The sequence below is a fragment of the Hylaeus volcanicus genome, chromosome 5, assembly GCF_026283585.1.
Source record: "Hylaeus volcanicus isolate JK05 chromosome 5, UHH_iyHylVolc1.0_haploid, whole genome shotgun sequence".
Lineage (NCBI taxonomy): Eukaryota > Metazoa > Arthropoda > Insecta > Hymenoptera > Colletidae > Hylaeus > Hylaeus volcanicus.
Genome location: NC_071980.1, coordinates 19,933,924 through 19,961,404, shown reverse-complemented (window position 1 = coordinate 19,961,404; position 27,481 = coordinate 19,933,924). Strand labels below are relative to the sequence as shown.

General features: G+C 36.7%; 1 protein-coding gene across 4 annotated transcripts in view; it reads left to right on the top strand.

The window, feature by feature from the left end:
- The window catches only part of LOC128876366 (glutamate receptor ionotropic, kainate 2), a 211,466-nt gene that overhangs the window by 98,443 nt on the left and 85,542 nt on the right, over positions 1 to 27,481 (top strand). For all 4 annotated transcript variants that reach the window (XM_054122677.1, XM_054122676.1, XM_054122679.1 and 1 more), the window contains exon 3: positions 15,956 to 16,117. In XM_054122677.1, coding sequence (XP_053978652.1) covers positions 15,956 to 16,117 — 162 coding nt within the window. The remainder of the gene's footprint in view (positions 1 to 15,955; positions 16,118 to 27,481) is intronic.

Below are 27,481 nucleotides of genomic sequence, written 5' to 3'. Positions count from 1 at the left end.
GCATACTTTAATACATAAACTAGTAAGAAATTGTATATGTACTATTTATTTAATAATTATATTATACAGTCAGTCCCATAAGTATTCGTACCCTCTATTTATTGAAGAAATTTGTCTAATTCAAATGAATGTTTCATGCTTCTAAATAAATCTGTAATTGTAAATATATATAGTACATATGTGAAGTTTATTCATGATATAGAGGGTACGAATATACTTATAGGGCTGACCGTATGTATTATAAATATATCATATTCATTTTTAAGTGAAACTGGAATCTGACAATTTTTTATGTTATTATTTGATAAAATATTAAAAACAGCAAAATACAATTTATCAGATCAGTATTCATCCTAATCAGCAATGAGTGAAATTTTTACTCAAATAAAAAACTACAAATAACAAGTTTAGATTAACATTTCTGTATCATATTAAATAAAAATCTAAATTTGATCAAATAATACCACACTTCATATTAAACAAAGTGTTCTTCGAGTAACTCTATTGCATAAATCGCTTCGTCTATCATCCGCATAAAATTATGTACAGCTCTTGACCAATAACTAAACAATCACTACAAAATTTCGATCGCCGAATCTGAATTCCCTCGTTGGGCAATATTCCCAGCTCCCCAGCGTACCTTGGCCTGCATATCGATGAGCGAGACCACTTTATAAATGTAAGTCGTCGTGGCAGCATTTTCCAGTTTCTGGCAAAACTGGTTCGCTCGTAGCCGAGCCACGTCGGTCACAAGAGGCAGGAACGAGCGAGGAAATCCGATGAAACTTTCACGAGGGAAATTTCAGCCGTCGCTGTAAGAACGAGAAATCCTCGGTCGCGAATAAAGGAGGCGCCGCGAATTAAGGACAATGACAAGTCGAAGTCGTAATTAGCAAAGTTGTTGGTTAGCAGGGCCTCCGTGGAACGGGTGAGCCGCCTCTTCAGACTCTTCCTTTTGTCTGTTGACAGCCGGGGCTCGACTGTAGCCGGATAAGCCAATTCTGTTGCGTCGAAACAGACGGAAAACGAGATTCGAGGACCCTCACAATGGAAAAGTAAACATTTTACTTGCAGCATTTCGTTGGCTTTCGATGCAACGTTGGTTATCTTTAGCAAGAAAAAATGTCGTTTGAAAGTTTTCTCTTCTCCTTGTGCCAATATTGGGAAGCTGGAGGTGCTTAGGTAAGAGTGCAAATAATTCGAACAATGTTTAAAGTGAATGTTATCGGGTCAGTCTAAATAAAAATGATTAGAAGCAAATCGTAAGGTTAAATAGTTGAAGGATAAGGTTAAATGAATGATAAGGACACATGTATTCATATATTAATATTATTGTATTAGCTTGACTGGAAAGTATTTTTTTATTAAGAATATATTAGTTTGAATTTAGTGTAAATGACATTAATTTTCGATCCCGAAATATTGAAAAATATTTACCTAGTGCTGTTGTTAATGTCTGTGTAATTAGTTAAAACAAATGTATACGATGAAAATGCTTGAATCTAATAAGATATAAATATAATAAAATATATTAAAAAACTAAACCAAAGTAGTAAGCAAAATATAATGAACAAATAATCAGCAAGGAATTACTCAAGTCATTTTAAGTTTAATATTGTTTCGAACACAAACGATTCTCCTAATTGTATTTCAGGAAAATAGGAGACGGGATGAAATTGGCTAAATCGAAATTGTTAAATTCCCGCGTAATTGAATACCGGGACAATAGTAATCAAGTTTGTCCAAGGTGTATCCGGCTAAATTTGTCAAAGACGAAGTTCGTGCTCGACCGAGTGGCGTGTCGACCTAATGCATTATTGCTCTTGCGGGTTTAGCCGATTCAATTCAACGAACTTGAAATGAACGAGAATTCGCAACAAACTCGAAACAGTCGCAACTATTTGCTAACCCAGTGGAATTAGCCACTGCTGCGAATTTCTTGACACAAACCGCTGATCGGGATCTATCGAGCACACCCTCCCGTTCAATTTCGTAGATCAAAGGTTCGCTATCGCTACGTTAAGTCTTTGCGTCACGCTGGGTGCCGCGGGAACACGGATCGGTGTCCTAGTTCATCGTAAAAGAAAGTGATGGGTTCCCGAGAGTGCTTTACTTTCAAGAATCTTTTTCAAGATGAACTCTTTAAGTGCGCTGCGAAAGTCTCTTTGATCTTCTCGGCCGCTATCGTCGTGCCAAAGGAATCCAGTACGCAGTCTGTCTTCGGTTTCAAACATCTTATGTAATGGATTTTATCGTTTGCCGATCTATTAGGGAATGTTATGTTTCATTCGGGACATGCAAATTGTTCAGAATTAAATGTCGACGTAAACGTTTAACATCAAGCCTTCAAATTGAACGCATGAGTGCTATTAAATTACTATTTATAAAATATTAAATAAAATATTATTCTGAAAGGTTATTTTAAAAATTTAACAAACCATTTTACCATCAAAGTCACATGCACAATTTAAAATAAAATAGACTATGTATTATAAAATTTCATTCAGCCCTGAACGTAAACTAAACAAAAATTAAGTTATTTAAACTAAACAAAATGACATTTCACAAACACATTTCAACAGGTAAACCACTTTGCTGCCACAGTCACGCGCTTGATTTCAAATAAAATGAAGTATTTCCTAATTGCTTCTCGAAATGAAATTTCACCCAGCCCAGCTCTGCCCTGCCTCTCGCATGTCTGTCTATAAAAATTCGAAGAGCAGTTTCAAACCTGCTGACGCGAGTTTTCAAGTGAAAGAACGTAGTTAAGTCGAGGTTCCGGTCGCCTCGATTTGCATTACAAGAGGCTGAGGAATCAGACTTCCTCTTCAAGAGCTCGTAACGAAGATACAGAGGAAAGAAACAAGTAGACTGTCCGCGGCGACGAGTAATGATACGGATGATGTTACCAAAGAAGAAGTTTCGATGCATGGACCGCGAACATAATCAAGCGCGAGGAAGTTCGCCAGCCGAAGAAACGAAGAAGGTGAAAAGGAAACGGTCTGGACTGCGGACAATGACAAGTTGAGTCTTTAATTAGCGAAGTTGCTCGAGTTGTGTTCCGTTTCGAAGGAAATTGGGAGATGTCGACCCTTCGTACATTAGATTCCTGAGATACTCAGTCGCCCAGGCGCTTCGCAATCAACGGAAATGCGTTAGCTTACAAACAACCACAAACCAGCGTGCTTTGAAAAATTCCGCGACGCGCTGATTACTCAACGAGTTGTTTGATGGTCAAAAGTCGATGTTTGCCTTGAGGTGAATTAAGGAAATATTTAATATACATTTTTCTATGAATGACAACTGTTCGAGACATAGAAGAGATTTGTTGGAAAAGTTTAGTGAATTTAAAATTTGAGGTAGAGTCGTTTTTTCATACATTTGAGAGTATTTCACCCTTCATTTCAAAAGCCACTTGAAATACTATTCAAGAAATTGAAGAAGCAATTGAATTATTAACACGTTGAACACCACGTCACTCATATATGGGTGCTAGAGCTTTTCACTAAGGAACTTCAATAAATAATTTTAAGTGGTAAGTGTTAATGGAAATAAATGTGGATAGAATTCGTACATTTTTATGAAAATACAAAAATAAGTAATACGACGAATGTTAGATTATATAGTTTCTATAAAAAGAAACGCAGTGCAATGTATCAACGTGTCCAAGCAATAAAAATCCTGCGTCGCGTTATCGCGGTCTTATTAAAAAACGTAGAAGCAGCTATTAATGAGTAGCTAAGTAGTCGTTCCCTGTGCTTCTGGTGTAGAGGATGAACTAGCGACCAAGGGTTGGGGTTGCAGTGATAAGAAGTTCCTCTGCAAAACCTCGAAACTTGTTATTATGGTTCCACGGTGAGTCGCGTAATTACGGTTCTCGCTCGTTACGATTATCGCGCCCGTGGATTTTAAGCTAATTAGCCTCTCCCGCGATGCTTTATTAGCGTTGCACCGCGATACCGTCTCTCGCAGTCGATTCTCTTGCGTTGGCCAAAGATCGAAACGCCAGGAGTCGTCCCAACGTTTAATTCGTGACGAATATAATTACTTAGCAATTAGAAGCACAACAAAAGAAGAATAAATTAAAGTTCGCGCAGATAGAAGTTCGAGCTCGGTTCTGAAATTACCTCATGGACGTAAAAGTCTGGTGATAAATCATTTCTTCCCATAATGTACGAACAAATAATTAAAATTCGCGCGATGGAAATTCGAACTCTGCTATAAAATAAATTCGCGATTGTATAAATGCGCGATAAATAATTTCTCCTTTCAGTTGATGAGAAATAAATTAAAATTTATACAATAGAGGTTCAACTCATTGATATACAAATATGCAATAAATTATTTCTTATAATTAATAAACGATAAATTGAAATCCATACACTGGATGTACACTCTGAAATAAAATGTGCGTATAAACACGCGATAAATAATTTCCATCTGTATAAGCCTATCGTTCAACCGCTGCTAATTATTTACAAATTTCTGAAAAACAATTGTGTATATCCTTAATGATAAGCCTATTATTCTTGATATTATTATTATTCTTGATTCATGTTTTGTACTCTTTTTCGAAATTGTTTTGTCGTATTGTATTGTATTTCATATATTATAATGTAAATCTATATATGTACTGATAATATGCACAGCTATGTGCATATTGGTAATAATCCCGTAGGGGGTTTTATTAGCTTTAATAATAAAAAAAAAATAATAATAATTTCCATCTGTAACTCTTGAAAAATAAAGAAAAATTGATGCAACGGAGACTCGAACTCGTTACTAAAATGAAGAGGAACATTCGTTTCCGTAAATAGTCGTTCGAACCCATCAATTTCATACTCCTCAGCCGAGTTTCATACGAGATTCACTCAGGGCAGTCCTGGCAACGCGCAATTTGCGTGGATGACGCGTTAAGTGTCGAAAATGGGGTTCTATGCGTTGATAGGAGTAATTCATTTACGAGATTCTGCGTTCGTACTTGAGTTATCGCAATAGCGGCCCGAATACCCCTGGGAAATACGAATACCGTGGCCTAGCAATGCCGATAATGCTAATATAAACGCAGACGCCCAGACAATTTCGCGGACTCATCAGGCCAGCGTTGTTGTTCGACGGATTAATAACTCATTACATTATAACGACGCGACGCCTGCGGTGGTTACGGACGTATCGGTTATGGAAAGCTACGTAATGGAATCAACGCGCATGAACAGGGTGATCAGCAGAGGATAGTAATTCAATATTACAGTTGATTACGGATTCATGACAATATTTGCCCTATTCCCAACAGTAATCTTTCTGCGAAATGTGGAAAATCCGAAGGTGTCGACAAGATCTCACCGACATAAATCGCGCTGAAATGGGTTTCAAAAGTGTTTTGATGTGCTTTACGAAGATTAGGTTCTATTGGTATCGTAGTGCAAACGTATTACAGATACAAATAATGGTGGTTAGGGTTGGATTAGGCCTGTATTAAGTCATCAAAGTAGAAATAATCAAATGAGTCCTGTAATATGAAGGTGAATTTCATAATAATACACACTTGACTCTATGGAGTTTGATGACTCTTTGATAAACCTAGAGCCTGCTTCGGATAAAGTTCATCATATTCTGACTTCACTACACGCAACTCTTACTTAACCTTTTCAGATCCGAATTATTTTTTTTTCTCATATTAATGTCATTTAATTTTTAGGGTTATCTTGAACTAAAATTAACGATACGCGTAGTGTGTCTGATATACATTGTCTCATTCTCCTTCAGCCCATTCTACGGAGCGTAACGCACGGGATTTTGGTTTCTTTTTAATTATTTAACCATGTTCCAGGACTCCGACCATTCTCAAAAATTTAACATGTTTCAGCTAAATAACCGATCACCATTCCTGATTTTTTTGGTAGGTGTCACTCACAGGGTTGTTTGCAATTGCCACCCGCAAAAAATAAATTATTTATTTTCTACCCTTAATAATTAAAAAAATACCCTGAAAAAAATATATGAGATGCAGTTTATCAGTATGAATATTTTCGTTTTTGCAGAATTTAAATATCTGAAATAGTAACCGAGAAAAAGAAATAAAAAATTAAGAGTGTCTACCCTCATATTACATTTAAATGGGGGGAGTAACGGTCTGATATTTTGTGGAATGATGTTTTAGGTCAAAAGCATTGCACGGCACATAATAGCAATGAAAATTGGGGTGGTGGCCGATTGCCTATCCTTATCCTGCTAGACCCTTTGTGTCTTTAATTGTGTACGCCAGGTCTGAAAGCTTTAAAAAGCAATTCCTGAAGGTGGCCATGTAACAATATGACAAAAGGCTCCACTTTTTATTAAATAACGATATCTTACTCCTCTTTTCCTCGTGATTTTCAAACAATCTCGCACACCTCCTCCAGCAATACGATGTTCACATACTAAAAGGTTAAAGTTGAAAATACGAGGCCGAGCAATTTCGATCTCCTTTGGTATCGTTGCGAACAAACAGGGAATCGACGTTTGCGGTCAAAAGAAACTCCCATCCCTGCGCTATATTCGAAACACGAGTTTCCCATCCGTCTCGTGGTTTCCAAGGCGAGTGAGATCGTGGGAGACAACGCTGGATTCAATAACTCCAGGAAGGGCGTCCGATATTTCACAGCCACTGATAAAAGCAATTTCGTAGCCACCGTATGAAACGATATTGTGCTCCACCCACGCTTTGTCAAAGCTGCAACGCGAGTCGCGTATCCTTTCGCGTCTGGCCATCATTTTGCTGGAAACCGTTGTTTGTAGCCGTATAAATGCTCGAAAGTACAGACGAGCCGGCGAATGGGATCTTTTGCACGCGGGAATCTTCCTCGAGACGCTAATGACGTGATCAAGATCGCGAAAGGCTGCCAGACAGCGATTAAGGGTGAGTCTTTCGTCCCCGGAGACATTCTTCGTCGAGGTGGTCGTCGTCGTCTTCGCGACGAATTTAATACAAATTCAATTCCTCGTCACGGAGAGTTTATGACAATACCGCATTCCTCGCCAGGGGAAACGGACGCTTCCGTGTTCATTCTTCTCCTGGAAGAAAGAAATTCCACGATGAAAATCGAGGACGGTGGTAAAGGTCGTTCACGTCGCGACACTGTATGGAAATCGACTTTTACGCTCTGGAGAGGAACAAGCTCAAAGGTACAGGTCTGCAAATGATTGATGTGATTAAGGCAGTCCATCTAAACATGTGAGTTGCTGGACATTGTTCCTTATCATTCTCTGTAAGCTGATATTTTTTTTTAAATTCACACGACTACTACTTTTAGTATTTTCAACAAATATCGTCCCGCAGTCAGTGTTAGTCAGTGGTTGCTTAGTTTCATGGTCAAGAATTACATACAAATCATACAGAGTTTAATAATTACAGTTCTATTGATAAACAATATCAATTGTGTCGAGTTCATTATTGTGAAAATGTGTACACATATCTAATTGAAAAGTACACGTTTATTTTTTTTTTAATTTTGTAATTTGCAACTAAAATACTTAATTAATAAAATTCCTGAAAACCTAAGAGGCTAGACACTTTCTAGTTATTTTCGCTGCTTTCTTCATGCTGTCCATGAGATTTTTACAACTCCCAATACTTTAAACTTCAAATTTGTGCCCGAAGAAGACAAATAAGTCATTCTAAGTACTAAATATTATATCTATAAAAGAGTAAATTATTACTTTTCCCAGTTCACCTCCTTCCCTTCGAATGATATTAATTCTTGGAGCATCCCTCCGGAATTCTGTACATACTTTTGAAGACACTCTTCCGACTCGCGATTGTTTGAAATGGCAAAGTAGCAAAGATCAAAGGCAGCAAAGAGTACCGATTAAGAGTTGATTCCTTCCTCTCTTAGACGCGATGTCCTTCGTGAAGGGGGACGTCGTCGTCGCGATGAATTTAATACAAATTCAATGGCCCGTCGCGAAGCGTTTATGATACCCGCAGGTTCTCTGCCACGAAAGAATGCTTCTACGTTCATTCCTCTTCTGGAAGAATGGATTCCTCGATTCTTATTGAAAACGATTCGAAAGGTCTCCCCCTTGTCTCGCGGCACGATATCATCGAGGAATCAGGGTTAGAAGTGACTGCGAGCGGTCGAGGCTCTGGCTCCAGGGAAATTTAAATAATACGAAGAGTAAGAAGCTTTATTATAACGAAAACTTCTTTCCGCTCTTCCTTTTTTTCTTCTTCCGCTTCGACGAGGCGCATTCAACTCAGTGGAAGAGGGATCTTGCGAAGGCTGCGTTTACTTAAAAATTCAAAGATCCATCGGAAATTGTTGAATACTTTACACGCTGATGATTGTATCGTAGTCCGAAATGGAGGAATCTTGAAAAACGAATGTATTATATTTATTTTTTTCTTTAATTACTTTATTTAAGGTCACATCAACTACGAGATTATTAGTGACCACGTCAATAATTACAATTTAATTACAATTTATTTTGAAAATTTTGTAATTGGAGAGACGATTTCACTCGCAAAGTTAGAAATGTTGAATACGTATTTCAGCCACTCAATAATAAAATGTTCGTCGAAAACCATCCTCTTTAAGATAAAAGAAAGAAGTTCGATGGGAGGTTTTCCTTCGACTTCTGGCTTCGCGCGGATGAATACACAATGGCCGACGTTTTCATTGTGTTTGAAAGTCCGACGGGTACTAAACGATTGTTTCAACCGGGAAGGTTTTTAACCCAGATCCACGGAAAAAGAGCACCGCGTTTAAGACGTCTGAGCGTAGACTTGTTGGATAATTACGGAACTTCTTAATCCGGTTTAAAACAAAATACGCTTCCTCGCTAGGCCCATAGAAGTTTTCTTCTCCCGTTGGGAGAGTTCTTTTTATATCATTTTCATTGGTCTTCGAAAGCCTCGATCCCTAGCTATGGAACGATGCTCGACATCCTTTCTCAGAGAGTGAGTATGTTTTCATAAGGAAACTAAAACATTTACACTATGTCGAGAAAGGAAAATAATTCTTTTCGATTTCTAAAGACATTAATAAGTGGAGAGCTTCCTGTCACATAGTGATCGGTGATAGTTATTTCTATTTAAGGATCCTTTCAGTTAGGACCTTACGTTATTTAACAAACTGCTCTTTAAAAGAAATGAAGTTCATACTTCTTTTGGAGTTTTGATTTATCGGAATTATTTCTATTTGAAAAGATATTATTGCAATATTAATAAACGTAAAAATTCAAATATAATACAAAATTTTAGCCAGAGAGCATTATTTAGTAAAATGTTCTTCAAGATAGTCATCAAGCTCTGTGCAGGGCGAGTCGTTAAATGGAGAACTCTGAGTGGTTCCTGGTGGTTACTCTTAGCTAACGGTATTTTGCAGTTAGTCTATTCCCAAATTGTTTAGTAAATTGCTCCTCATAGAGAGCAACAAGGGCTATATTATAGTACGTGGTACGTTTGCGTCGGAGCAACGAATTTAATCAAGTTACCAGTGATTGTATTAGGCGGTCGAGTAGGCCTTCAACCAGTTTCCGAGTCTCGATTAGCGATCGCTTTTCACCGGAAGTGACGTCGAGGGTGAAGTCACCCTGGAGTGGCGCAAACAAGGTGCTAGAGTCTGCGAAGTTTACTGGTCTGGATGACTGAATACCGTCAATGATAGATAATAGAGTGATCTCGCTTCGCTTCCTTACGAATCGTGACACACCGTCGCCCTTTGCATTGTTCTCCAGTGGAGCATTTTGAGTTCGCAAATGAATTAGGTGGGACGCGTTCACGCATTTCGTCGTGTAGACTTTCGACAAAATATCGAAAAACGATCACTGGTAATTATTTGCAAGAGTGTCAGTCTGCCTAAGTAATGGATTTTTTATATTTCTTTTTCACTGGCTGGTATTGCTTTATTTTTGTTCTCTCATTATGATGGGTACTACTTCTTTCGTGATTTAGCATTGTATTGTGTTGCGTAAGTTGAGAGAACTGATTGGGAAGCGAAGAATGAACCTAACCTGTTGATTCGCGAGACTAGATATTCTTTTCTCTAATATATTTTGTTAGAAATATAAAGATAGTGTATCTGTATTTTTGTTTCTAATGTATTTTATTGAATTATTATGGGCATAGTTCATTTTTCTTTTTTAACTTTTTCTAATATATTTCGTGAGAAATATAAAGATATACTTATCTACAATTTGAGCGCTCAAACTTAGAAAATCGAACCATGAGACACGTTGAAAAATCAATACGCCAAGTGTATTCAATATAAAAATCTGTAAAAATATGAATTTTTTTAGAAAAAATTCTTTTAGTCGATCCAGCAAGTTTCAAATAAAATCAAGAAAAACACGACCACATAATTTTTCAAGAACAGCAATTTTTCTTCCGTGCTACCGAGTAGCAGTCACCGTGAAAAATCAACGAGCAAGAATTTTCTTTCGAAGTTGAAGCTTCATTAGTTTCGTGCTCGTTGCCCGATATTGTGTCATCCGTTGCAGTGAAATTTCATGGCTCAATCTCCCTAACCGCACATGTGGTGGGAATTTATACTCGTACCCAGTGAAGACGCATCACGCGGAAGAAGCCATTAATTATTCAAACGCGTTTCAGACCGTAATGGCGAGGTAAAACGAGAGCAAGAAGCTCCGTCTCGCTGACGATTAATTAAAAGCTGCTGGCTGTAAAACTCCTCGGAAGGCGGAAGTGGCGCTCTCGACGAATCCCCTCCCGAAATGGGATTGGCACTTAATGTTCCGCTGGTTCTCATCGCGGCGTGTGATTCTCTGAAAGAGCAATTTCATCAATTAAACGACGAGTTGATGTATGAAACTTCGAAGGTCGCTGGCCGATACAGCACGGAAGACGACATTTAAAACGAGGGACAGGAAATTCAATATTTCCAGGACTCTCGGAAAGGTTTGGGTGGACGAGTGGAATAAAAGTTGAAGTAACGCAAATAATACGCCGGTTTATGAAGACTTTGTCCCTCTTAAACGCTACGACTTTATTTACTTTTTAATTAGGTTCTCTCCAGGGAAAATTCTTGTCCAGATAAAAGTTTCGAGAAGAGCGAATAAACTTATCAGCTAGATCCAGTTACTCGTTGAATGAGATATTAGTTTCTGAATTGTAGAAGGAAATTATATTTCAGCTTGAGTGGGTGTAGATACGATTGAACAAATCGCTTATAGAATTGAAAATAAAACCATTACTGTCTCTAATATTCTACCTTTATGATTTACTCTGATTTGAATTTTTTTACCTTGCCAAATTGCTCTTAATTCCACAGTAGGTTAATTTATTACACGATTGGATACCCTATGATAAAATTTATTTCACTGATACGTATTATTTCATTCATTCGCAATCCACTTCATACGGAATACATATAATATTATACATAACATACAAACAATAATGTGAAAGAGCAGCTAATGTAGACATTGAGTGTTTGATATCGTAATACTTCTTTAGCAAATATAAGCTCCATGATTGTTCACCTGTCATTTGTCTCGTCGACATATTTGAGCTTTTAGCCCCTTTTCACAGTCCTCGATTAATTTTAATGTCTATCCAATTATTAATCACTATAGAGAGTAAATGAGGTTTCTGCTCGATACAAACGTCCAAATAATTATTATTCGTAGCAAGCTAAACCTCGATGTACGATAAGCCCAAAAGGCAAAATCTCTCGTTCCACTCAGTGGTTACAAATAATTAATCGAGCGATAATGCATTTTGTATCGTCGAAAATCAACTATTATACGCCCGCATGCGGGACGCAGCCTTTCATTTGCCTAACTATAATTATTTTTTTCCAATTTGATGAACGAAGGCGAGAAATATTATAAGCGATATTATCGATCAATAGTACGCGGGTACCATTTAAATCGCCATTGTTATTCAAACAAACCGTATTGGCGTATCATACAGTACAATGGACGAATGTTAATTTGGAGAGCAGGAAGGATCTAGTATTCTTTTAATGTACATATATTCTTCTCGCATAAGTAGACCGCTTGCACAAGAAACGTGTTCATACTGCAGAACATTTCGAATAATTTTATATAAAGATTCCACTCTGCAGCGGATTGAATTTGTCTGGTCTAATTTGTACAAACTTTACAAAAGCTGAATTCGCGATACGAATGTCCCTTACATATCCACTTTCGAGAAAATCGCATCTTGAAAAGGAGGTTAAAGAAATCTGACAAAAGGAAGACTCGTGATCTCAGAAATTTTAGTAGATTGTAAGCGCTTCTGAGTAACGGATATCCTTCTTAAACTATATTTCATCTTGAAATTCACGAATTTGAAAAATATCACGGCAAACATCTGTGCGGTATCGACTTTCTTATTCCGTGTTGGGTTTCTCCTGTATCTGTGAATGAAACCTATAAAATCCCAGTTTGTGAATATGGAAATTTCCTTTCTGGAAGAGAACCTGTTTCAGAAATCAACTTTTATGGGTGATTCCAGATTTTGAATCAAGAAATTCGCAAAATAAAAAGATCAGTATTTGTTCCGTTCGACCCTTGGATAGTTGAAACACTATTGGCGCGATTGGAAAACGGAAAACGAACGCTTAGGCGCATTCTAGTTTTATCTAACATCTGGTCGGAGCGATTTCTTCAGGAAATTGTACGGAGTTTCATTCGGTTTAAATTGTAATCCCTTAATGTAGTATATAAGTTAGACATGCTTAACTGCAATGTTTATAAATGTGTTTGCATCTACTAATCGTAAAGAAAACTAGGGAGTAGTCTCAAAGAGCATAGAAAGTATGTACCAAATTCTTTGCAATATTTAATTTAAAAAAAAGCAAAATAATGTAATTCTACTGCAGAAAGTTTGGCCAAAATATTCCTTCATTAACTCTACTGAATTTGAATCCATAACACTTATTTTGAAGTTATATTGACGAATTCGTTGTGGCATATAATTTTACAATAAACGAACATATCATTCCTAAAAATAAGTAAGCCACTTTATTTAATTAAATTACTCTGTAACATTAATTTTACCTTATACCTTGGTAAAACATTGGATTAAAATTATTCTCCTTTTCGTACCTTGCTCTTCACTCAGAAATAAGGAAACACGATACCTTTAATAAAGGTATTCATTAATCTTGTCAATAAAAGAAACGGTAAGAAAAACTGTGAAGAAATGAAAAATCTTGGAAACTCCTCGAGTAGATTCATTATTCAGCGAAACTTATTCCTCTCCATTTCCACTGGCTAGACGGTGTCAAAGAGTAATCATAATATTTTTCTCGCTCTGGGAGAACGACATTCAATTTCAACAAGAGTTCTGATACGTGACTCCGAGGAAACGTCTCACCTTTGAAGCGATTCGGAAAGTACGCGGGCGGGACCCTTTAAGTAACAGGCTTTTTCTTTGATACTCCCCTTGAGGGATCAACCTCAGGTTTGCTTCACACCGAGCAAGTGAAACGAAACTGCATTACTCGGACACTTCACATGCACTCTACAAGAAGACAGTTACTACATCATTACTTTGCAAAATTAAACCCAAGAAATATTCACTGCTTCCTTTTCAAACGAAGAAGTAAGTCAATTTTAAAATTTGGAACTGTAAATAAATAATTCAGCTTTCTACTGATTCAACGCGTTATCGATATGCCAATATTGATTTACGTAATCGATCAACATCATTTCAATTTATTGTTCACTTCAAGTGGAACTCCTCTAAAGAGTAATTTTCGACAGATTGAAAAAGGGTAATTAGTGTCGTTGGAAGTTAGCCAAAGTTCACGTTGCCTTGTGAAGAGCAATCAGCTTTTGCTTTTATTCAGCAAACTCTTAGACATTTTGTAATTTGACGAAAAACCCGCAGGGCGTGTATTAATCATTTCTACGCTGATCATTAAGTAAAAGAGGCTGTACCCTAGTTCGATGGTCGTTTGAAAACAATTAATTCAGGTTAGCCTAATTATCGTAGACGTCTTTTTGGAGGAGTGACGGAGATTGATTCGCGATGCCAAAAGAAGTTTGCTTCGGAAGGGAAGTTCCAGTCATGACGTGGATAAATCCGGACAATTTCAACGGATAATTTTATCATGTGAATTAATATTTCCTCGAGACAGTATGTGGCGTGAAATCTCTGTCGCGCGAGTATCATCAGTCAGGGAGGAGATGAAAGGTTAGTGACGAATCGAACGTAGTTTCGTTTGAGTTTACGGAAACTGGTGGAACGATGATACTTCATGAAGCGCGATGAGACAGAGTGGAGAAAGATTAAAGCATCCAACCATCGAGATTGCCCGCTCGAAGATGGATTGCCTTTAATAAACTCGCTAACACACCCTACGCAGGGAATTTTAAAACAAGAGAGAGAACAAGGGGAGAAACGTATCCTCGCGAGCATACTCTTCGAGTACAAGACTATTCAGAGATCTGAGAGAATAGATTCCTGGAAATTCACTGATTTTCTCAGTGATGAATATTTAAATACATTTATCTCAATCTCTTGTCTATATTTAATGTTTAGATATAGATATATTGTATTAATAATTTTGTTACATTCCTCATACATTTCATTGAATATTCTATAGCCTTGGAAGTTACACATTCATATTTACGTTTTTATTTGACAAATATTGTTTATTACATTATTTTTAAGATGGGAATGATTAGAATAACTGACACAGGAATCTGTATGGTTAAATACAACGATTCTGCTGTAGTAAAATTGGTTCTCAGAGCTGCGAAAGTTAGAAGTTGAATAAAGCTGCCTGAAGTATAAAATGATGAGCAAGAGTGGATAACTTCGCGAGAAGTTCAATTTTCTTTTCTCGTCTTTCTCCTTGTCGACATCAATTCCAAAGCTATTTAGTTCCTTCTTCCTGCTTCAAGAATAATAATTTATTTTAGCTTAATGAGAAGGGATAATGGACTCGGTATAATGAAAATAATCAAGGTAAACTTGATGATTGCTTTCCAAGTTTCGGAAATTGCGTGGATAATGTTTTAGTAAGAATATGTACGTTTACTATAGAACAACTTTTCAAATCAAATTAATGAACTGTGCTGTTTGTTTCAATAATCTGTTCGAACAAACTTATTTATATTGTTATCATTTATATATAACTTAGTATCTGAGACATTTCAGAAAGATCGTTTTCCTTTCAAAATCTTTGTATACGACTCCTGTGAGATTAATCCTCGTACAGATTAGTCATCTGTATATTCCAACGAAGAATGATAGTCGTTCCGTGACTTCGAGGGTCGCATTGAACAAATTACTCGACGAGATCGTGTCTCCATTCATGCTCGTTTTACGACGTTTTTTCTGGATATGCTCCCACGAGACGATTAACTCGTAAGAGGGTTACGTCTGCAATTACGCTCGTTCAAGTTGGCAGCTGTCTAATCAGTACGCTGTAATTAAAAACGTGTGAACAAAGCGCTCGCTAGGGTAACGATCGACATATGCGTCGGTTACGATCCAACTAAAGCGGTATTTTCGATGAAGGAAACTTGATTTCAACCTGATTACAAGAATGGAACAGAAATCTTTCTCGCAAGCAATCTTTTTCAATAGGGAGATATTGATAGCTGCTATTACTGCGATTTAATTGAGGCCAATTCATAGTGATCCCACCGCGGAGGACTCAATACCGTCCATTATTAATTATCAAAGATGAAGACGATGAAAATGATCAACCTAGTGACTTTTCGTTGTATTACTGTAGAAGATGTATTTATTCTTCGAGAATATTCAGACTCTTCAAAATGAAAAATTATTAATTTCTTAAGGCAATAAATATCACATACCTGCAATCAAATTCTGAGTGTTGATAACGTTACTGGTACCTACAGTCATCGAATATTAAGCTATTGTACTTGTACCTCTTCTATGCTATATTTATGTTCATTAGAATTTAAATTGTATAGAATAATTGTGTTTCAGAATCTAATTTCAAACAATTCCTTTTTCTATGGTTTCCAGGTGCGATCTTCACGGAGGATCAAAAGGACAGTCCGTCAGAGCTGGCGTTCAAATACGCCATTTACAAAATCAACAAGGACAAAACTCTCCTGACGAACACGACGTTGGTCTACGATATACAATACGTGCCCAAAGACGATTCATTCAGGACGTCGAAGAAAGGTAACTAATACAAATTGAGCATTCTGTCATCATCGTACCTTGTACCTTGGCTGTACATAATTATGAAAAACATACGAAAACTATACACATTGAATGCGGAATTTACTATAATAAAAATAAATATAATAATATTATTATTTGGTTTTACATAGGTCCATATACTTTCAATTAAGTTCAGCATAAAATCCACAGTTTATTCGTAACATTTAAGATACATCAAATACTAAAAATGAATTTGAACCTAATTATCAGGAACTGAATTCGGCAATCACTACCTATCTAGAAATTAGCATTTCGCATCCAACGAGAAAAGTTCACGGTATTCGAAGCAGGTTGACCCACATACCAACCGAAAGCGTGCCAAAAACTACCGAAAAAAAATGCATCGCTCTTTCGTTGCACGAGCTCTCCCTGTATTGCATCTTCTTCCGCCAAGAACACCCTCTTCCCTCTCTCCAGATAACCTATATACAAGGAAACCGGTTTCCCTGGGCCCCCTTCACCACCGCTGCCGCTTCGCACGGGGAGGGAAACGTATTTAACGCCTTGAAGCATCTGGAGCGAAAGTCTCGACACGAAAACGTCACGGGCGTCGATAAGGCACGAGTTCCAAATCTGATAAACGCCAAGTGTCCTCGGCCCTCGACTTTTTCCATTCGGTTGTGTCACAAAAATAGCGCCCATTTATTTTCGTCAATTCCATTTACTTGAGAAGAAGAATTTAAAAAAAAAAAAACGATACTCAGAAAATTAAGAATTGACAACTGACGCACTGCTTCGTAATGACTAAATCGCAACTACCATCATGCTCTCTTGTAATAAATTTTTTAAAGTGGAACATGTAGTCGAAGAATGTTAAGAAATGCAACAGAATCGAATAAAGTTAAAATTTTTGTTATGTACTATGCACGCAAGTTTTAACGACAAAGACGAATTCCACAAATTAGTAAATATATTAATCTAATGTAATGCGTTGTAATTACATTGTAACAATTAACGTGGTTACCAATAACCCTGAATGACTCGAGGTGGCCTTAAAAAAAAAAAAAAAGAGGAAATAAAATACTTAATTTACCTAAACAGAAAAAAGTATTCCATTTTTTAACAAAAGATGTATGATTCTTCCTTGATGGTATGGAGTTTAACAGATACAAAGGTTGAAGCTATGTACTAGGAGTTCCTTTTGAATTTCAACTCGTTAATAACTCCTCTGGCTTTCGAAGGAAATTCGCATCACGAGACTGATTTTCATCCTTGATGCGGCTCGAGGATAAAAGTTACGCGCCTCGAAAGTTTCCGGGAAGTATAAGGATCGTAACATTTTATCGTTCATCGAATGGACGGTATACATTAAAGGGAAACGATCTCCCCTGCTGAAAGGACGTTGAACGTCAAAGCTGGCCGAGAACGCTACTTTTTCTCGCAGCAATAATGCTGCCTAGAAAATCGCATTAAGGAGGGAGTTGCTTTACGTGTACTAGATCTACTAAATCGTATTTCAATTTCTTTGTTGTTACCGAATATAATATCATCATCTAGCAGAGAATGATTGAAATACGTAATCAGTTAAAATTGCAGGAAATGAAAACCTAAGTTTCCATTAGCTTTCTATTCTCAAGTGCTCATTGTTATAAATACAAAATTAAATCTGCGAATATACATATAATCACAGAATTAGAAACATAAGTAGAAATATAATATGTTAATACGTAATGATTGTTGAGAAAATTATTGGAAACCTCTACAGCAGTGTGGAAAGATAATAAATGTAATATTTGCAGAGAGCAAAGGGTAGTAAAAATTTTATATCAAAATCATTTTTGATAAATCTTGGAAATATTTATCACTAGAACAGTTGAAGCAACAGGTGTGAAAGTAATTATCGTAGTGTACAGAGAAATTGAAGGATTTGTTTGTTGAATATCTTCCAAGGGGTAGTTTTCAATGAACCGAGTGAGGAATGAATGGCGATACATCCCCTTTAAAGGCGACTAACCCTTTCGAAACGATCACTCAGCAGTGTTACTCATTGAGGAAGGGAAATAGATCTTCCATGAGGAGATTCAGCTCCGAAATTAAATCGCCGCATTAACGAGGCAGTTTGTAAGCGGAGCATCCGTGAAAATGCGAACGGGTAGTCTTTACTCGATCCTGCCCAAAGAGAAGTTATCTCCCTGAAATCTTCGGCTGGATTTAGATTGGTAATTAACGATTTGTTTGGAATTTTTTACTGCTTGCAACCTTATTACTTAGACTCCGAACAGAATTGCGTTTCTGGCTCCTACTTCATGGATTAAAGATTAAATATTTACGATACTTCCTGAATATCGTTTCTCGTCTGTCAAGTATTTCTATTTTAAGTAGTGGTTACTGGAACTATGAAACAGGTCTCCTCATTTACATTTCAATTTAAAATTGTTCAAATTTAAATTCGTGGTAGAAATAATAATATAAAATTATGAATGATTATTAAATGTCAGTTGCAAGATCTTTAGTTCCTTTTGAAAATATTGCCAAGCTACTATTGTGTTTACATTATAAATATTTGATATACTTACCAGTATGTATATTCGTTAAATAAAATTCAAGGAATCCTCACGTTTAATCAATGATTAGTTATTACTACTGTTAAATTAATACTAGATTCGTAATTTTGTTCTACATACCTTTGAGTGTTACGAAAAAATGTTATCACTCTCCCTTTCTACTATATTTTCCCACCTTTCTGGCAAAGCTGTTATACCGTCGATATAAAGTTTCGGTAGTCTGTTTTATGAAATATAAACACAATCTGTAGCACGAATCTACGAGGTGATCTAATACACATAAGATGAAAGTGAAGATTACATTGGAGTTTCAAGGTTCGTTATCATTTTGTGCCGACTGGTGACCGAATTTGTCACCAAGATTCAACTTTGACGGAGGATAAGTGGTAACGAACGCGATATGTGCATTCGAAGGTGTACACGGGGAGTCATAAGCTGAAACTTATGCAACATCACGAGTCGAGCCGGTCGCTAGGAAACCGTAACGATGTTTCTTGCTACTCGATCGCAGACGACCGTTGAACGTAAATTGCAAGGCATAAATCAGCCCTGGCGTCGATAAATTTACAACAAAGTTCTATCTCCAGCGAATATCTATTTCATCGTGAACGCGACCGAAATTATTGAGCCTCAAAGACACTTCATTTCCGCCTGTCGCGCAATTTTCATAGCTGCATATTTCTCGGTCGGTAGAATCGTATTTCTGGGGACAACGACGCGCATTGTCTATTGAACAAACCCGTTCACGCGTTTGGCATTACGTTGCATTCGAAGGGTTTCGAATATTTACAGTGCTTTAGACCGCCCGAGGGACGGGAACTGAATTATTACTCCATTAAATTTTTGCATATATACCTCGAATCGCGCGATTTTATCGTCAGCAATATCAGGAGGTTTCGGCATTTGTTTTTTTTTTTTTTTTTTTTTTAATGATCTGTTTTATGGTTTGAACAATTATTTGTTTAATTTATTTTAAATCGCGTGTCTCAATGGTTAATACTCACTGCAATTTTTTTGGCTATTAGGAGTTTGATCAGCCCACGTTCTATTGGATTCAAGTCTGGGCTTCGTTCATAACTGGGTCAATTTAGACCCATAGGACTCCATATACTCCTGTATACCAAGTTTTATCAAAATCTAGTCACTTTTCGCATTTTGTCCTGTAACATTGGATCCGCTATTTAAAATTACTAAATTCTGAGTTCAGATTTGGAATCAGCAACCTGAAAAACTCCTGTATACCAAGTTTCATCCAAATCGAATCAATTTTCTCATTTTGGTCCGCCATATTGGATTCGCCATTTTGAATATCTAAATTTTGAGTTCAGATTTGGAATCAGCGACCTCAAGAACCCCTGTATACTAATTTCATTTAATTCAGTCATTTTTCGCATTTTGTGTCGTTGTGTTGTATCCGCCATTTTGAATTTCTAAATTCTGAATTCAGATTTAGAATCTAATCTATCTAATAGGAATCTATCTAATAGATAGTTACTATTATTGTTAGATACTCTTAAATAATTGTCTTTTTAAATATATAATTATTACCACCATATTAGTACCATGTAACTCGGCGTGGAATCGTCCGATTCGATTCTAACAAAATTCAAATTGAAGACTTGCACACACCCAGAAGACACTTGAAGACTACTCCTCACGAAGTTTCACTGAAATCGGTTAAAAACTCCCATAATTATGAACATTTAAAAAGGTGTTCCGCTAATTTTGTCCAGCAGTTTATGTTGTTTAAAAAGAAAATTTACGATCTTATTTTGGAATAATTCATGACTTAAAGGCTATAACCTTATCCCTTGAGTAATTGCAATCAAATTGAACTATTAGATGTCTCAAAATTGGCAGTGAATGGGTTAACACGTTATATTTTCTATCTCGGTTGAAACGCAAGAGAACTCACACAAACTTCAATGAAATGTTTAAAGAATAAAAAGAATTCAAATCAAAAGAATTTGACTACTTCGGAGCACTTCCAGTAAATTACTAAACAACGCTCAAATTTTATGAATTCATTAGCGAAATATTCGCCGTAATTGCTCTTTGCTTCGCACCATCTGGTCGTTCCATCCGCGCCACGCAAAAATACCCAAACGGTTAAGTGAATAGAATAGTTCTAAACTGCAGTTTCACCAAGTGCAGGAGATAACAGTGTGGCCAGCCACTGTTGACAAAACAGCAAGTTTCGGGCAAACTTAGCTTTAAACCAGAAAAGTCCGTATCCGTGGCTACCTTTCATAACGTTATCGCGCAGAACACTGGGAACAAACCCTTCGCTTAAGTTAATCCGCGGAAGCTTGGCAACCCTCACCTCTAAAATGGGAGCACACTAAATACTCATTCGAGACGTACAACGGACCGTAACCATTCTGCTGCTGACGCCCCTCAGGATTACCATTCCACCAAGAATGGTTCCCTTCGCATATTCCTGCAACGTCTTCTCGGTGGTCCTGGTCGCACATCCGCGTTCGAAGATACTCGTGGATAGTCCGAATAGATATTCAATTTCCAGCCGTGGCTCTTCCTCCCACGTTTGTTCCATTTCGCTCCATTTTCATCTTGTTACTTCTCTCGCGAATATTCGGTGGCTGGGGACCGTGAGCCTCTGTACAGTTTTTCTCACTTTGCAGCGAGCTTAATGTCGCGTACAGAAGCACTCGACCCTCTCGTGGAAGCTAATGTTCCGTTGCAGATTTAGGGATAATGATCCTTGGTCATCGTGCCAGTGACGTATCGTTTCGCGCGAGTGGCTTTTTTGGGTTGTCGCTTTAAAAATCAAATCGACTGTGAAGGCTTCTTTTCGTTTCGTACTTTAAGCTTTATTTTGTCCTCTTATTGTCATTGTTCTCTGGTTCCTATTTAGAATAATACAGTAGACAGGTTCTTAGATGGAAGCAATTATTCATGTCTTGAATGAATTTTAAAGAGCATTTGTCAAACAAAATTTATTTCTTCTTTTACTGCCACTTGAAGCTTCTAGTATCGATCAGAAATGAACCTTTTCTTTAATTTCCTTTCATTAGGAATCTCAGTTTTTCTAGACAAAATCAAATATCATGATCAATAACTCAAGGGGATCCTCCTATCAAAATTGTGAAAAAAAATGTGATATTAACGATTCTTTTCCGTGAAAAGTATAAAATTCACTGTTAGGGAAATATTCATACAAAAACTTTTTACGTATTCTCAAATACTTTGTGAATAAATGTCAAACAATTTTGTTACTTCACGTTGCATACTTTTCACGGAGAAAAAATCTTTAATGACTCATTTTTTTCACAATTTTGATGGGAGGGTCCTCTTAAAGTGATCCTATCCAAAAATACTCGAAAGATAATATCATTTGTCACAACGCGTACCAGTTTAAAGATATTAATCGCAAGAAACGTAATTGAGATCGCATGAGAGCAACTTACAATTAGAGATCCAACCGTTTAGGAAGCTGCTCCCAAGTACCTATAAGTTACAGATGCAACCAAACTCTACGTCAGCATCCGTAGCATACGTCTTTAGAGGCAGTACACGAAGACCACTATCATCGAGTTTGTTGGCTTTTCGAACCTCTCCACCTATCTCCTGCAAACTAACTCGCTCCACCACAGGAATTTTTCGCCTGAGCAATTTAGAAGTCAGCAATCAGCACTTACCTCAGTCTCGCCAACATCTCCGCCAATCGCAAACATTCAGCATTCCGCCACAACATGCAAGAAGAAACCTTTGAGACGCGATGCAAGTCAAACAGAACCTGTGGAACATTTAGAGACAGGAGAATTAGATACAGGCTAGTGGAAGAAGAATTTCCAAACATGAATATTATTATTTATTATTTATTTGTAATTTCGATTTAATAATCGGAGACAGAGCTGGCACTTCTTAACATTTACATACTATATCACCTGGACATATCATTTGATGATAAGATTGTTATGCACCCCTTCTGCCTATATGAAACTACAAAATGAAGTACGTAAAGAAACATTCACACTACATTTTAAATTCCACAACTTTCTGATATTCTGTAATTAAATTTGTTTTAAAAGAAATTCTTAGAAAACAATTTTGTCCCACTATTTGGTTAAACTCGCGCTCCATCAATATTGATCCATTGAGGTACATTCATTAACAGTATCACACGCGACCACTATAAGCCTAAAAGGGAAATTATTTACTGTTCCGCTCAATTTGATTTCATTACACACGCGAAACAGAAAATACTCTTGAATAAACAGATAGTAACACAATACACAGTGACGTAGCGATCGACGATCAGCTTCAATTACTGTTGCCTAACACGAATGCTAGACTGAATAGCGGCTCTGTTAATTGATATTGACCGAATCAACGGGCTTGCCAATAAATTGTATCGAAAATTTATCTCCTTGGTCAACGAATGAATGCGCGTCATTCCACGCCGAATCGATTACTTTTTCCATTCGGGGTTATGGATTTTGATGAATTTGAAATATGTATACTGATTGTACTCCACATGAAATCAGTCAGCAGTCAAGCCATCGTTTTTACCGTTGTTTAACTTGCATGAAAAATGCAAAACGATCTATACCAACTTAAATCCATTCATGGATGAACATATATGAAAGGCCAATTGAAGGCAGTTTTTTATGAAAACATTTTTTCTCTTATGAAAGAGATTTCGATAAAGGAAATCACTGTAGAAAATAGATTTGAGTTGTTTTTTATAGTGGCATATTTTACACGACACTTTACAGTGGTATATAGAAGTAAAATGAGTTCTGTTATGGTGATAGAAATATTTATTTATCGGTGGACCGAGTTCTCGTTCAACGGTTTTAACGATCGTTATGAGACAACGGTTCGTCACCGCGTACGATGACATCCAGAAATGGCTTCGTCGCTAATTTCCGCAGCGGGTCGCGTAACGGCATTCCAGGCGCCATTTGTATACGGAACGGAGACCTAAGGATTGCGTAACAAAGCAGAGTTAACGGCCGAGGTGAGCGAAATTCGCTCGGATTGCTCGTGAAACGGTGACGAAGAATATTATTCATCGAAACCACCCTCTCAACGAGCATTACGCATTCAAAACCTTTAAAGCAGCAGTGGATAACATATTTCAAATGCAAAATACTATATAGTCCACTTTATTACTATGAAAATAAAACACTTTCTTCGTTGCAATGAGTTCGTAAAGTAACATTATACGTAGTTCTTGAAGAATGCTAAAAACAGTGGGTCTCTGTTTTGAAATACTTATTTTAATGTATTGTTCCATTTATCTGCTTACTGCAAGATGTAGAAGCTGCAATATGTAATAATAATCGTGTAAAATACGTGATCACCAAGGCAAGTAAAAGTTTATAAATGTTTTCTTATTGTCATCAGTAAGACAAAATGAAACTTTAATACTTGTTCGTCTGATTAAAATGTAATGTAGAGGACTTTTAGAAGTACGTATAAGGTCCACTCCTTTCCTAATAAAAATTTGGGCTCATGTAACTTTCAGGTAACACGCTAATATGTCGACATTATAACAACTAATTTTAATCTGTTTCGCAAGATGACGTATACGTCTTAACCTCTTCAAGGAGGATTTTTTTGTTATTATCAAATTTTTGTTCTTTCTATTATTGACAGTAATTATAATTATAAAAAACTAAACGTCCACATACGTGGCCAAGGGCGTGAAGACGTTAATTACTATACATATTATCTTTGATAACCAATAACAATATTGATGACGTTTGACAGCACCATCAATTTGAAATATGAAAGTGAATGCCTTGCAAATTGATAATTCTACTAAATTTCTACGAAACAAAAATAAACTAGAAAATGCTACAGTAAGTACTCGCTAAAACTGCTCGAAACGAATTCAAAATTACTTAATTTGACGACAAAAAAATTCAGAGGCTCCAAGATTGAAGAATCCAAAAAACAACCACGAGCTAACACCATTCCAAAAGACTTCTACAAACGAAAATACCAAGATAGTTTAATGGTACACTCGAGCTATAAAAAAGCGAACGAGCATCGCGATTAGTTCGCACCTGCGATCATTTTGCCGCAGTGTAGCGAAGAGGAAGGCGTGGTCGTTGAAACCCGTGTAATTTAGTTAAATGGAAGTCGCGGTAAAGCGCTGATGGGGAATTTTTTTACAGCCAGCTTCTAGATAGTAGAATCTAACTCCCCATCACAGTGGTTTTTGCCCGCCACAGCGTGTGGCCACTATATTTTTAATTTACTCTTTCACATCTGACACTTTCGCCCTCTTCTCGCTGACGCGTCGAAGCTCGAACAAGACCCTAATACCTTTGTCCCTATTTCTGCGCAGCGAATGTTCCACATTTGGCAAGGAAATTTAGGTCGCGCGGGATTGAAGATCGACGACTCATGATTCCGTTACACTCATTTCCCTAAAAACGGTTCACGGCGGTTTTAATGATTTCGCGTCGCAATTAAATGGACGTAACGCAATTTTCACCGTCCCGTCGAATAGCGGAGTCGTTTGTTTCGTTCGTTTGTTTCTCTGGGAAGAAAAAAAGTCTCGCGAGCGTAAACGCTACAATTTGAACAACTTGTCAGTGGCGATGGAACGGAGCTTCGTTAACTTTCCATTACACCGCCGTCTTCCATTAATGGGCTTTTGTACCCATGGAACGCTGTAAAAACTTATTTCTGAATTTTTCCTAAGAACATTATCGTTAACAGCTTTTTCGAGCTATCCGTTATTGATCATGGCTTTCAAAGACTTTTCGTATTTTTATACGTATTTCAAGGTAGTTGTTTTCTAATGGAAAATATGAAATACGAAATCGTTATAACAGGAACAAAATAAAAATGCTTGAGACGGCTTCAAATCGTTTACTTTCTGTCAACACAAGCATCAACCAAAATTCTCGGTCAACTATTATTTGATTATTATATTACTTGTATTTACACGATAACCACACACAATAATTCTCTATTTCATGTATAATTCTTATCTCAGTTAGAGCTCGTAAATCATTGTTTTATACAACTATCAGAATTACATTTAAAAAATAAAATAATGATCTAAACAAGATGTAGAGAATTTTAGGTATCGCAGAAGCAGAAGAAAAATGTCAATTCAAACACGATGATCCAGAAATTTCGCGAAGCATCGGGTAGAAAATTCGAACGATTAAGGTTTTCTAGCAAATTGAAAACTTTGGTCGCAGCTACTTGGCCATCAAAGAAGTTACATTGTCAAGCTCGAGGAAACTTTACCAGCAAGAAATGAAAATATTCGTTAAATTGTTCCGCCTGAAAAAGTCGAAACAGCTTCCACAGTAACTCGATGAAATTTGAGGATTCGTTCCCATTCCACGTTCTTGTGCACCTTTCGCTTCTTGTGACAACTCGAGCGCACCTTGATCCTCTTGAATTGGAGTTGATAAGACTCTGTGAATATTAATCAAAGTATCGAGGACCGACTTATTATTAAGGGACTACGACTGTGAAATCTATGGAAAAGTAAACTCCGTCGCTGACGATGCATACCTTTGATAAATATTTCAGGATTGAGAAGGCTCGAGAGAGATCTTCCTTTGAAACTAAGTTAAACTGATAGTGAGTCTAAATACCAACAGCTATTAACCCTTTCGTACACCTAGATGCGATCAATATCATATTTTGAAAGCATTTTAATCTATTTTGTGGTAAACGATATTAAAATTGAATATATATTTAACGAAAGGTTGAAGGTTATTATCTAGATAAAGTTCTCTTTAGTTCAATCACTGATCTGGATAAATCGTATTATACAATTAATCGAATTTACAGTCGATTATATGTATGATGTTTTATCTTGTTAAATGTAACTTGCAAACGATCGCATAATTTGATTAAGAACCAATATTTTACGGTCAATTGTGCCTTTGCAAATTAATGACATAAAAATTGCAAACATGCAACAGTTTATACTGATATTATGTGCGTTCAAATAACAAGATAGTCATAATCGTGTACAATTCATAAATAAATTTTAATACACAATTGTGCTTTAGCGGTAGACCACGTTTCGAGCAATTGCCGCAATTTGCCAAACAATTTATGATATTTTTATTACGAAAAAGAAATGTTAATATTTTAGTGGCTATATTTTATTACCTATATTCTATTATTATTAAAGTAAAATAAAATCGAATAGAATTTTAACAGCTGAAGGTATTTTCGTTTTTATAGAAATTCATTGTTTTACATTGTATGAAATCATATAACCAGGAACATTATTTCAGTTAATTTGTATTCTATCGGAATTTTTACCATTTTGCTATTACATCGCTCTCGATGAAATGGCGATCAGAATTCGACGTTTAACGGTGAATAAATCTGAACAAACGCGGCATAAATGTATTCCATAAACTACGTTGCGCCACCGACGCGTCACGAGAATACCAAAAGCCTGCAATTTCAGGGGGAATTATATTTTGCACAATTTTCACCTCGCCCGATTTCACACCAACATTAATGTCTCTTCGCCTATTTTGAATGAAACGGGAGGAAAAGGCCATTCGAATTTGCCCTGTTTACGTGCTTCTATATTTTAAGAATGAATTACGTTCAATTTTCACTATGGGACATGACAATCATTTCTCGATTATGTTCATATTATAAACCTGAAAACTATTATGTATAAATATAGAGTCTTAGCCACGAAAAAATATTAAAATATACTAATTAATTTATTGTATAACGTTCATATTTTCGCCAAGACACATTCATGACTTAATTATTTTTCGGTCATGTCTATATTATAAACTTGAAAACTACTATGTATAAATATAAAGTTTTATCCACGAAAATG